This window comes from Musca vetustissima, unplaced genomic scaffold (genome assembly GCF_032173495.1).
Source record: "Musca vetustissima isolate MV318-11 ecotype Yass unplaced genomic scaffold, APGP_CSIRO_Mvet_v1 utg45329, whole genome shotgun sequence".
NCBI classification, from domain to species: domain Eukaryota; kingdom Metazoa; phylum Arthropoda; class Insecta; order Diptera; family Muscidae; genus Musca; species Musca vetustissima.
The window spans coordinates 87193-101494 of record NW_026874773.1 but is presented as its reverse complement, the minus strand read 5'-3'; the positions used below and the strand labels follow the sequence as shown (position 1 = coordinate 101494).

Genomic DNA, 14302 nt, shown 5'->3' with positions numbered 1-14302 from the left:
ATGTTTTTCCGCAGTAAATAAGCCAATTTTATAAATTCTTGCTGTATTTGATTCACTGAAAATTAGCCAATCTTCGTCAAAACAGCCATACTTATTATTTGACAAGATTCCCTTCCCTCTGTAAAATTTAGCGGTGAGGCAGACAGAAACAACACAAGCGTATGGTACATTTGATTGCCTAAGCATTGACCAATAATTTCCGAAAGGTATCAGTGTACACAACATGTAGAATATAAAATAATGTATATCTTCCATATCTTCGTATTATTCCCGATGAAGAAGTTCTGTTATGCAAATCGGTGCAGATTTAGATGTAGCTTCCATATATAAATGGGGCACCAATGCCCTTATATTTCTTTCGATTTACATGAAATTGTGCACAGCGTATCCAATTTAGTCAAGAATGACCTACGCTGAGTTTCGTTAAGACCGTCCGATTTTATATGAATGGTGCACCAAAGAGCCTATGTTTGTTCAATTTACACGAAATTTGACAGACGGAGAGAATGATTGGCGTAAAGATATGTTAAAATCGGGTGAGATTTAGAAATAATTCTCTTATATATTTTCATCCAAATTTATGTATATAGAATGATATGTGTTAAGTTTTTTTTAAATCGCACTGTACTACAACTTTCTAATTGTCCCATAGACAATTTTTCTTGATTTCATACAAATTGTACGCTAAAGAAGCCAAGTCTCACAGATTCACATGCAATTTTCCACAGTATAGTATGTGTATGGGTTAATTTAATTTGGTGAAGATATCTATGTAGATCACATATTTAATTTCGTACGATTCCATTCTTTTCTATCGACAGGATATCGTACATATGAGCAGCTCTTGTATGTACCAAAAGTGGTCTTGTATGTACCATGTGGATGGGTTCAACAACAGGCTGTGGACAACAGTTTTCGAACAAACTGTTCTTCAGCGATGAAGCATAGTTTTCACTCATTGAGTATGTTGATAAACCAAATCGTCGGTTCGTTTTTAACCCCCTCCAGTGATTTTTTAATTGTAAAGAAATTATTATTTCTAATGGTAATAGCTTCGGCTATGAAGCTAGGTAGAGGCTAATGTCAGTGGGTGACCAGTACCTGGGTATTTAACGTTGTACTGATAATAGTTTTGGCTCTCAACTAAATCGAAGGACTTCATTCATGGTGGACCCCTAGGTCTGCTGATCAAGCGTGGTGTCGGCCCCTTAAAGTGTATCATGTCGTTTCGGGTAGGGTTGGAGTGCATTGCAAACGGATGCCTAACCTATAAAAAGGCAGGAGTTTTATATGGGAGCGATGGTTGGCGCCTTGCATAGTCTCCTTGCATAGCCCTCACATCTTATTCCCATTTTCGGAATGGGACGCCCAATGTCGAAAATTAATATTAATTACAAAGCAACAAATGGCTGACGGCTTTTTTGACCGCAGAGGTGTAAAACTTTGTCAACACATGTAGTTTGTTGACATTCACAATATTCATTCAAAAAGTCAATGTTCAATTTTTTGATAGTTACGCCTTTTTGCATTTTAGCTGACGATATGCAAGTATCGATGTGAAATCTTGGCTCCGAAGTCGAAATACTTATGTAAATACCATTTTGTTGTATAATTTTAGAACGCCCAATCATGTGCGGAAATGATAGTTTATTGTAAATTCGGCGATGTTGAAGAAAGCTGCACTGATTTGTTCCGTGAAGTTTTATTGGATGAAGGCCTGTGCTGTGTCTTCAATCAAATACATCCATTTTTCTTATTCAAACAAAGGTAAGTCATTTACATAAGCGTAATAGAAAGTTGTGTTTACTTATATATATGGGAAATTACAAAAATCTATTAAATTCCTTGAAGCTGAAGTTTGCAAGGTTATAACTCGCGAAATAGGAACATATTGCATATAATTTAAATTCATTTCTATAAAATGAAGTGTTCTTGTCAAAATCTTAAAATATTGGTAATAAATAATAAGTTGCGTGGAAGCTGTGATGGTGGTAATGTAAAAAAATGGGTGAAAATGTGTTGAAGCCAACTAGTTTTTTGTGTTCGTTCCTGATTTGTGGCTAAACTACACGACGCACGCACATGTGATCAGTGACTAAGTTGCAGAATACCCCATGGAAAATATGATTCTAATGTATGATTTTTCGATATAATCAATGGATCCACCCAAAATGGATGCTGACATTTTGAAGCCGGATTTTCCGTGTTTTTTGAATTTTTCTTATAATTATGATGCGCATCCAGATAATGGAATAAACTAATTATAGGATAATAGAACTCGTGATTTTGCTTCGTTTAGTGTATATCTCATGATCACCGTAGCTTCTTTGCAATTGGGTTCCAAAGACGAAAATTTGTTGCGTAAATTTTTATAAAAAACATATTTTTTAAGTCTAAAATTAAGAAAGTCCATTCAAATTCCGTGGAATCCCGCGTGATTTTAGTTTATTTACGTGCCGGATCTAATGAGGCCATCCATGTTCAATTCCGCCCAATAAAACGGCGGATATAGGTACCTTGAATGTGGGAAAAACTGCAAAAACTTATTTTGACAAATTCGCGTATATAATCGCATTTTTCCTCGAATTGATTTTACATACATTGATGCTTGTGTTATCATATTCGCGAATCTGTGTGGAAATAGGTCAAAAATATATCGATTCGCGAATAATATGCGCATTTTGTCCAAAAACGATTGTGGAGGCACATCGGCGGTTCTTAACCGATCCTTTTAAAATAGGTGTCCTTTTGTGGATTTTCATAGGAGATTACTGAAATCGGATGCGCATAAAAATCGTATGCACGTTGCGCGATTTTTAGCCATTTTTAGGGTTTTTGCATAGTAAAGTGCATCAACCGGCACACTTTGACCGCTAAATTAAACATCGAAAAATTCATAATTATTGAAAGACATTGATTCGGTTTATACGAAAACCGCATGCGCATCAACCGATTTCAACTAATACACGAATTGCATGATTTTGTAAACCTATGTACCAAAAATCATGAATGTGGTCGCAAAAAAATTTTTCAAATTTTATTTTATGGCATTTTAAAAGAATTTTGTAATTTTCCATATACTAGCAGACCCGGCAAACGTTTTGCCTTATCAGAATTGCATCAATATAGAGTTGGTAAAAATTAACGAATTCATGGAAAATATATTTCAGAAACTATTTACCAAAAAGTACGTCAAATGTTCACATGCATAATATTTTCCTCATAACGAATATTGTTATTGTAAAATATTAAATTATGTCAGCATGTGTGGTATTTCAGTTTGTCAATTGATCAAACTTATTTCACCAAACATTTTTCAGGAGAAGGTCATCTAACTACTCTTATCTCAAAAGATAATTTAGCGTAATTACTTTTCCTATTTTGATCACATAAGATTCATAAGTCCTTTGAATCATAATTGGTGCAGAAGTTCTTGAGTTATAAAAGGTGTAAGTAACACAACACTTGATTACTCCAATCTTCGACTTTTTTATGTTTTTCTCAACTTTTCCCACTGCAATTAAAAACAATCTTACAAAAATGTGTCTCAAATTAAAAATATATTTGAGGAACAATAAAGGTACATATAAATTAGACACATAGAGTATCTAATGCGCAATCGTCTCCATGTAGGATTCGAATGTATATATGGGCAATATTGCCAATTTTTTAACATAGCTGAAGCGGAGGTTCACCCCTTTATAACTCGGGAGTTACTGAAGTATATGAATAAAAGGGAATAGTTTTGGGTTAATTGATATGTCGTTGCAAACTGCTCATGTTATTGACCTCCAAACTTTATTTTGGTGGAAGCTGTGTCTACTTTAATGTAAAAAAATGTGTAAAAACAGGTTGAGGCGAACCAGTTTTTATATGTTCTCTATCGATTTGTGATTAATCCACTCATTTCACGGTCTTCGTCTCAAAGTAAAACTAGAAGCCAACAAAATGGGGACTACGCCCCTTATGTATCATTTTTCAAAATTTTAACTGCATCTACCTTTAAATGATGCTGACATTTTGAAGCTCGATTTTGAGTGTTTTTTTAATTTAACTTCTAGTTTTAATACGCAAACAGGAATTTCTAAAAATCGATTATAAGATTATTGTAGTCGCGAATCTGCGTAATTTGATATGTGTTTTGTGTATGTAGTATGCACAGCTTCAGAGTAATACTCATCCGATGGTGAAAATTTTGTGCGATCAAATTTCTAAAAAACCTATTTTTCAGGCCAAATTTTTAGATCTGTCAACTGAATGATATGGGTACCCGCGATCAATAACGTTTTTTACGTTTCGGATGATATAAAATCTTCTTCGTGAAAATCCATCTACATCTACTAGAATTTGCCAAAAATGTTTTTGAAAATATCGCGGATTTATTTGGGTTTTCTGTGGATCATTTCCGCTTCAATAAATGACCTCATACAGATTTTGATCTTTTTCGAAATGAGAACTTTAAAAAATTCAGCCGAAAGAGAGATGTACCGAAAGAGAGATGTACCCAATTTATCTCAAAAATAGTGTGGCACATCCATGGTTCTTAATGGACCACATTGAAATCGGTATAGATCGATGTATTTTTTTAGGGTGCACACCGAAATCGGATGCGCGTTAATGGCGTATGAAGTTTTCGGAAATTATTCGTGTTTTACGATTTTTTGGGTACTTCAATGCAACGTGTGGCACATCTTAGCCGTCAAATGAAATTAATATATATGAAAATATATATGGATTGGAAGATAAACTTCAGTACTTCTTGGAAACTGCATGCGCATCAAATGATTTTGAGAATTACGCGATTTAGACGCAATTTAAAATGTATATTTCATAATATTATTTTATTTTAAGATTTATTCCTATTGTTAGAACCTTAAGATTTATCGGAAGGGTCTTGATATAATCCGCAAGGCGTATGCTTGTACACAAAAAGTGATTATTATATATGTAAATTTTTTGGCGAAATTCGGGTAAAATTCGGTAAAAAATAAATATGATGACATTATTTTTTCGAACCAAAAACAAATATTTTTCCTCAATATCTTGGTTTGTTGTCGCTTTGTTTTAGAAACCGCTACACGGACTCGTGTGATTTTGATATAATTTGATTTACCATGGTGTTTAGATTATGTAGATATTTTAAAATTAATTTTTAGGTGTGTGTATGTCATAAATATAGTGAAAATATTGACGTAGTCTCCTATATTTTTATTATTTTTCTCATATTTCGCGAAGATGTGCAACTTTTTCGCGATTATTATAATATATTCACATTGTTATTTTACGGAGGAAGATATATATCAACGTTTAGGTCAATATAATAAACGGCGTAATTTTAAGATTTTTTTCTTATGCCCAAAATTAAAACCTCGATAACTTTTGCGCGCATCGACCAAAAATTTGATCGCGAACGGTTTCGGAGTCAGCAAATTTTTCTCTATATGTGTACCAAAAATCATTGATGTGCCACAAAAACAAAAAAGCTTAGTTTTTGAAAATGGAATATTAAAAAATTGGCAATATTGCCCATATATACTTTCCGAATATAAGAAAATTTTCAATAATATCTTCCATAGCTAGCTAAATTGTATAGGTATTGAATATTTTTCATGGACATAACAACGTATGTATATGTATTGACATTTTATCACAAATAAAGCTGGTTTCGTTTCCTATTTAGAAGACGTTCAAGTTTCAGACAACGATTCAGATATCATGTGGATCTGTGCCATGGGTTGGTTTTATAACGTAGGCAAATTGGCTTTATCTTCGGCCCATATTTTGGCATAGTCCGATTTTAGGTAATTTGAAAGTAGTAACAAATACCCTATAAATTGCCTTTAATTCGGTATTTCATGTAGGGTATAGAAACTGTAAATTGTCGGTATAGTATCATAAATCGGCCCCGTTCCTTAAAGATGCGTTTTTTCTCAAAATTTTTATTCATAAAAACCTTCCCACTTCAATTACAGATAACTGAAAAAAGGGATTCAAATCACTTTCATAATTTTTGTAAAAAAAAATAATTTTACGCGCTTTTCACGAAAACAGGTTATGTATGAATCGGTGTCGGAATACTTTACGACGGCACACGTCGATTAAGCACTCAATCTCTAATCGGGCAAAACACAAAGAAACTATATATCGCGCCATCTGTCGGACGAACTTAAAATTAAACAGAAACACTTATCACGCCCAAAAATACTAAATATTGCGACATCTTTCGGATGAACTTCAAACTTCACAGAAACACTCCTCACGCCCCATAGAGCATGTATATACAATTTGGTCCTAATCGGTGCAGTAGTTTTTGAGGTTAGCGATCACGAACATACACGTAATTTTTATATATATAGAGATTTTTTGGAATGAAGTTGATGTCTATATTTGTTAAACGTGTTGAAGGCATAAACGTAGTACGTCGACCTGGTATTATCTATGGTATAATGTAAAGCTCTTAAATGATACAATTTTTTGTGTGCCCTAGTTCGTTCACTGTATTATCGATACTTTGCACCAACACGAGGTGGACTTCCGAAATACTTCAATTTTTTCGGGACCATTGTATTTTGTAAATAGTTTGTTCGGAGATTTTTCATACTTTTTGAAAAGAAAATTTAACCATTATTTTTATATGAATTGTAGGACCTTTTTTAACATGATTTGGAATGTCGGATTTGGGCCAAATATGTACGGTTTTGTTGTATGAATTGTTGTTATATTAAAGTAACTTCATAATGCCTCTTTCATAGAAATCCTGCTCTCTATTTGCAAAAAAAAAACCCAGTAGTCGATTTTCACAAGCCTTTATAAATAAAGAAATTTCGCAATGCAAGAAAAATATGATAATCGCTGTATGGCGGATGCATTAAAACTTCCCAACCAAGTTCCCAACGTTTCTCTTTGTTGTTCCATTTTTAACATCTTGTAAGTCACAACTGAATGCACCAAACAAAAGACAGCAAAATATTTTTTGACGGAGAAATGTCACCCTTCCAACAAGCATAAATCTGAAATTTTTTGATCGATACTTTACGAGAAATCTATCGGTACAACCATCTGCGGATAATATATATAGTTTGTATTCATTGAGCAAAACGCTTCCTTTTTATCAGCGTCTTCAGTTTTAGGAAAAAAGGGTCGGCGGGGGCCAAGTTACAATTAGATTTTCCACAATTATATGCGTTTCTGACGAATTGCTTCGTGTAAATGGAGCTTAATTCCTAGATTGTATTCCTTATTAACGGCACCGCACATTGTAGCAAGTATCCCTGATGTAATGGCGTCAACAGTGTGCAGAACCTACACATTTGACCGCACATTTCGGTGATTGAACTTTGGTTTCATCATTCTAGCCATCCTACACTAAAGGTTCGTCAACATATGTATATGACCTCCTTGAGGCAATTTGAATTCATATAAACATGGGAAATCCAATATATTACTATCCCAACTAGTTTCCTAATTCGCTATACTTTACAACAATTTGCGCTTTTCTCTCTCTCTTTTGGCAAAAACAAACGTATTCCTCCCAAGAAAAAAACAACAACATCACCACAACAATCACTCCTTGTTCGGCTATTTTTTTTTGGTATCGTTCTCCTCCTCTTCCCTCCTCTGTTTCTTTTGCAAACAAGCATCAACTTTCCACTCACTCGGTTGTGACTAGTTTTGCATTCCATTGTTTCTTTATATCAGGTACTCTTATCGACATCTGCTTTGGTGTTACAAAATTCGCATATGTATTTTCCAAATTATTTCGATGTAAATTCTAAATACAATACATCAAACAAGTGTTCATACGAATAACAAGCCCAACCGAATTTAAAACAATGAATGACGCAGAATTAATATTTTCATAATTCCATTCATATTGTCCATGTACCTCACATAGAATAAAAACCAATGCCTTATTGCTTTTTAACTTTCTTACAAATACGTGACAGCTACATTATGAAATGTAAATATTTTGTATATTGTTCGAATACAAAGCGATTACTATTTTGAAATTATTTCAATATAAATACCAGATATAATATGACATGCAAGTGTTGTAACGAGCAACTTCAAAACTACAGAAAGCTTATGTACCATAGAAAACCCAACATAGTTGTTTTTTCTCTCTGTCTCTAACAAGAAACCAGTGTTTAATTGCATTCATAAAATGCTGAAATCTGGACATTGACAACATTTCCCAACACTATTCATATAATATTTGAATTATTATATAATATTTTAGGATTCGTGTGCTGTCATTAGCATAGTCTATCTAGACTGAAGATATATTTTCATATCGTGTTTTATTTTGCCTCGAATTAACCCCAGCCGAATTATTTATCTTTCCTTTTTTCATTAATTGTCTCTAGTTCGTCTAGTTTGAAATTTAATGACGGGCCATCCATGAAATCTTCATCAACCTACAATGCCTTGTTAATTGTTATAACCAAAACGTCCTCTTAAAAAGGCATATAATTATGTTGAGTCTAAATCAATTTATTAAATTGAATTGGTCTGCCTAAATGGACAATTCACGTGACAATTCTTCATGTTACATATATAATTAAAGTATCAATCGTTTAGATTGTAATTAAATATATATAATTTTTTTTGTAAATGTTCATTAATTTATATCCATTATCATTTACTTATAATAATTAGGATCCTTAACTATAACAATAAATGTTTTCAAATAAAATGGCATCTGAACTAAAGGATATCAGTTATACAATAAATTAAGTCGTTTGATTAACATCAGTTTCAAGTCAAATGATATCGGGTCGCAATTTCAAAGTGAATCATAATGAAAGAAAATATATTGAAAAATTACCAATTCACATGTATTTGAGAATTAATTTAAAACGATTTCTACTGGAGACGGCCCTGAATGGCTTAAAATATGTTGCCGATTCGGAACGTAGTATTTGGGAGAGGTATTACGCCAAACAACAAAATTGAATGAATTAAAGTGTGAATCCGCTAAATTATCACCTCATTTCAGAATGTACTATTTGCTATCATTTCTGATTTGTTTTATTTGTGGCCTTTACATGGCAATTTATTTTCTCAATAAATGGCAAAACACCCCAGTTATCATCAGTTTAAGTTCGAAACCAACACCAATATCAAGTCTACCCTTTCCGACGGTTACCATTTGTAATATGAATCAAATTCAACGTAGCAATGTTGAAAAATTTTCAGTGTAAGTTAAGATAATGGATAACGTATTTAAGAATAACATACTTCAAGTAATGTATTTATATTTTTCAGGAATTCACCCGAATATGCCTATTCGCAGAAGATATGCTTTCAAAAATATAATTATACAAAATTTCATAATTTTACCAAACGTTCTAAATCGGATTTGCTATCTACTTTTATTGTTGAAGTAAATATTTGGAAACACATTTTTAGATTACTTTGGAGCCATGGAAAATAATATAAGGCATTAGTAGTAGTTGGATCTGTAGGAAATGTTATTCTAAGCCTAATATTTCATGGTTCCAAAAGTGGATTTTTAATATTTTTTTAAAATAATTTGAATTTATACATTCACTTTTAGAATGCCCAGTCATGTGAAGAAATGATAGTTTATTGTAAATTTGGCGATATTGAAGAAACGTGCACTGATTTGTTTCGCGAAGTTCTGCTGGATGAAGGTCTTTGTTGTGTTTTCAATCAATTACATCCATATTATCTATTCAAAAAGGAGTAAGTCATAATAGTTATAAATATTAAACCATAAAAGACATCTAAAGTCATCACCAAGGGATCAAAATTAGTTATTTTAAAATTTTTAATATGTTTATGTTCGATTTTCGCTTTTCTACCTATCCTCCTCCAAAATGTAGATTGTATATTAAATTTGTCATTCCATTTGCAAACACCTCGAAATATTCAAGGGAGACCCCATCAAGTATATATATTCCCGATTCCCGATCAGAATAAAATTCTATGCCGATTTACACATGTCCGTCTGTCTGTTGAAATCACAATAGAGCACGCTATATTTATGATAGAGCTTTGCAAATTTGCACATAGATTGTTATTACTCCTTGGATGTTTGGCACTACAAATGGGTTATAACGGTCCACGGTTTGGTATAGGCCTTATATAACGGCAGTCTCAAATATTCTGTATTTTCGACATTTTAAACGATATTGACTGTAATTTGTTACTTTGAGCTCCCATTGGGTAGCAAATATCCCTACCAAAAAATATCGATATAGATCCACTTTTTACGATTACCCCCACATAACGGTACTCTTCATTATTTGTCTTTTTGTGGAGTTTGAACACGCTTTTCAATCAAATTGGCTATAATTTTGTATGTTGAGTTTTCATTTGAGACACATCTTCTTACCAAAATTTACCAATATGGGTTAACTTCGTACGGTAACCCGCATACACAAAAAAGATAACAATTCATAAATTATATGAATGTGTTGCCATTGTCCGAATTTCTGCATTTTGTGAATGAAATTCATAAAACTTTCTGCATTTTATGAATGAAATACATAAAACTTTAAATACTGGTTTCTTGTCAGAAACACACAGAAACTCTCTGTAGTTTTATGTTTCCTATTTACATTTTGTTCTTTTTTTATGTCTTACCTCGTTGTTTTATTGACATCCATGTTCGGATGTTAAATCAAAAGTAGAACAATCATCACACTCGATAGGTCATGCTGATCGTATCAACACTTGCTTGACATATTATATATTGTATTTATATAAAAATAATTTGGAAAATACATATGCGAATTTTATAATAGCAATGCAGTGTATGAAATAAAATCACAATGAAATGCTTAACTGGAGTAAACTCACAATGAAATGTTATACTCATATCTAAGTGAGGTTCATGGACAATATATAAAAAAAAAATAAATATGAATGTAATTATTAAATTATCAATTTTTTCTGATAACGGATATCCATATTCGGTCATTTTGGGCTCGTTTTTCAACTAAATTAGCGTTAATATTTCAATTCCATATACGATGACAGTTCGGAAAGTTCGGTATAAACAGAAGAAAGTTAAGTATTTTGGAAACTTCCATCTCTGTTATGAACACATGTTAAATTTTGTTTAGGATGAATGTACATTTCTCCAGCTTGTTTTGATCGTTTTAAGCGAAATAAGCGTCGTTTCATAACTTTTGATGAAACATGGATCCACCACTATACTCCAGAGACAAAATCACAATCCAAACAATGGACTGAAGCTGGAGGAAGTACTCTAAAGAAGACAAAAACAATTCAATCGGCTGGTAAGGTCATGGCAACGTGTTTTTTGCGACCTCAAAGGTATTTTATTGATTGAGTATCTGCAAAAGTGTAAAACAATAAATTCAGAGTACTATTGCAACTTTTTGGTTCAATAAAATGTACAAATTCGAGAAACACGTCCTGGCTTACTACACAAAAAAAATTATTTTTCGTCATGACAACTCATCAGCGCATAAGAGAATTAAAGTAAGAGTAGTGACTTTTACTTGTTCTCACATCTAAAAAACTATTTTAATCAAGGGATAGAATTGCTAGAAAAGCGTTGGACTATGTTTTTTTTTTTGAAGTTTTAGGAGATTATATTGAAAAATAAAAATATTTTTGAAAAACTAACTATTCTCTTGCATCTTTCGGAAATACCGACTGAAACTTTGTTCTTTTTGTTTTGCAAATCAATGTAAGCAACACAACACATGGTAGTACGTTTATGCAAACACATTAAAAAATCTAATGGGATTGTATTTTTTAATCGAAAAACACGATTTGGCGTGGTGTAACTTCATGGTACTAAATATAAACCCAATTTCAGAATTTTAGTGTATATATACCGAAAAATTTATATGTAATTTATATTTAAATACACAAAAAAACGTTCTTGAATGAAAAGTTATTCCATATACCTTCTAGCATATAACTTCCTTTATTTTACAATAAATGTTTTATATATTTAATCAGATTCCGATTTATACGAGATTTTACTAACTCAAACGGTCGAACTACATTGCCTGTTAAATGGACATTCGAGGAGGGCTACGGAAAAGATTTCTTACCCAAAAGATTTTTTCCCAGGAAAACACCAGGTAAAACAATTTATTTAAATAAAAAATACACAGTAATATAATTTATAATACCTATTCAACTAAAAGGTCCTGGATCATCGAAAGGCTTGAGACTGGTGCTCAATGCTGACATAAATAATTATTATTGCTCATCGACAAATGGTGCTGGTTTTAAGGTATATACATGATACACATCCCACCTTCCTATCATAATAACCTTGATTAATTTCCTGTATCGCAAACTAGATGATGCTCTACAATCCTGTCGATACGCCCTACATCAAAGAGTATGGATTGCCCATAGCGATTGGTAGACAAACTCGTGTTCGAATTCAAACGAAAATAACTGAAGCTGCGCCAACACTGCGTCAAGTATCGCCAAAGAATAGACAGTGCTATTTCAGCGATGAAAAAGTTTTGAAATTTTTTCATTACTATACACGTCACAATTGTATACAGGAATGTGATGCTGAAATGTTATATGCGATGTGTGGATGTTTACCATACTATTTACCAATTATTCGGCCGAATGTAACGACCTGCTCTCTCAAGTATATGGAATGTGTTGGACGGGGAGAATTGTTAATGTCCGTTTCAAATGTGGATAAATGTAAAAGTGACTGTTTATCGGGATGTCATGAAATAACCCATTCGCCAGATATGTTTTCTTCGCTGTTTACGCAACATGATTTCTATCATTTACCGGATAAATTTTTTCACAATCGCACCCTGGAAGATATGAAAAACAATTTGGCCATTGTGACATTTTTCTATAAAACCAATAATATTCGTGGTTATACGAAGGCACCGTACACGGGGTTAACGGAGTTTTTGTGTGAGTAAAAAATTTGGAAATATGATTGGCTCATTCAATTATAATGTCCTCAACATCTAGTGAATTATTTTCCTTTATAACTAAGGCGCACAGATTGAGAATGATATTTTTTTGGGTTCATCATGAATAAATGCTTTCTTTGGGATTTTAAGGAATTTATAATATTTAAAACATATCTATATAATTTTATTTTCAATATAGCTCAAACTGGTGGCATTATGAGTTTAATGGTTGGCTTCAGTGTTATATGTGTCGGTGAAGTTTTCTATTTTGGATTTCTGAAAATATTTTTCGATATAAATCCGCCACGGCAGCCAGAAAAACTAACTGAAGAGGACGAGAAAGAAATAAATTCTAAAGAGAACCTAGTAAGCTTCGACAATTAAATAATATTGTCCATTTATAATATGGATTTAAATTTTATGTTGTACTAATTATATTTGATTTCATTAAAGGACACTCCATTGGATAAAGGTCACCCGCGTTATTTGATAAAACCCCGCAAACCAATTAACAACCGTGTCATGGTCTGGAATATGGACGATATGAAAAAATATCAAACTAAAACAACGGAAATTAAAAAATAAAATCACATTTGAACTTGGTTTTTGTTGCATATTTCACAAATTAATGTAATTTTTGCGTGTTGAAAAATAAATTGTTTAATAACTATTGTATGACTTTTATTTTAAACTTTAGGTGATCAATAAAAACTTTGCGAATACATCCTCCATTTTTTCGTGGAGGGTGTACAAATCGTAGGGAGCAACAATTTATTATATGTCGTAAAAATGACTTTAATTTCTATTTCTTTTGTATGGTGTACATACATTTTTATTGTATGGTTTACAAACGATAACCCTGCGCGGTGGAGCAACTCAAATGGTGGGCAAACCAGGACTAACGACTAGGAAGGTTCTGCTATACATTTGGTAGGACTGGAAGGGGATTATAGGGATTATATATTCCAAATGGCCAAACGCTAAATTCTGATCTTTACAGTCGCAACTGGACCGTTTGAAGATGCCAACTGACCCAAAACGGCCAGAATTGGCCAACAGGAGTGGTGTCGTGTTCCACTAAGACAACGCTAGGCCACACACATTTACAGTTACTCGCCAGAAACTTCGGGAGCTTGGTTGGGAAGATTTAGTGTATCTTGCATTGCAAAATCTCTTAATGATAAAAAAATTGGTTTGGTTTTGAAAATAAAGACTTCTATGAAAGAGGCATTATGAAGTTACCTTTAAAATGGCAACAAATTATAGAACAAAATGATGCATATTTGGCCCACATCGGATATCACGAAGCATGTTAAATAAAGTGTTATAGTTCATATAAAAATTATTTATTTCTTTTATTAACTTCGAAAAAAAAAGATTTTGATATGCCAGGTTTA

General features: G+C 32.7%; 1 protein-coding gene across 1 annotated transcript; it reads left to right on the top strand.

Annotated features, from left to right (window-relative positions):
• Positions 1-1639: 1639 nt before the first annotated feature.
• Positions 1640-13289, top strand: LOC133336599 (pickpocket protein 28-like). The gene is made up of 8 exons (XM_061544884.1): positions 1640-1767; positions 8999-9199; positions 9268-9385; positions 9560-9708; positions 11965-12089; positions 12156-12244; positions 12315-12903; positions 13105-13289. Exons 1-8 carry the CDS (start codon positions 1640-1642, stop codon positions 13287-13289), a joined length of 1584 nt encoding a protein of 527 aa, XP_061400868.1.
• Positions 13290-14302: the final 1013 nt, after the last annotated feature.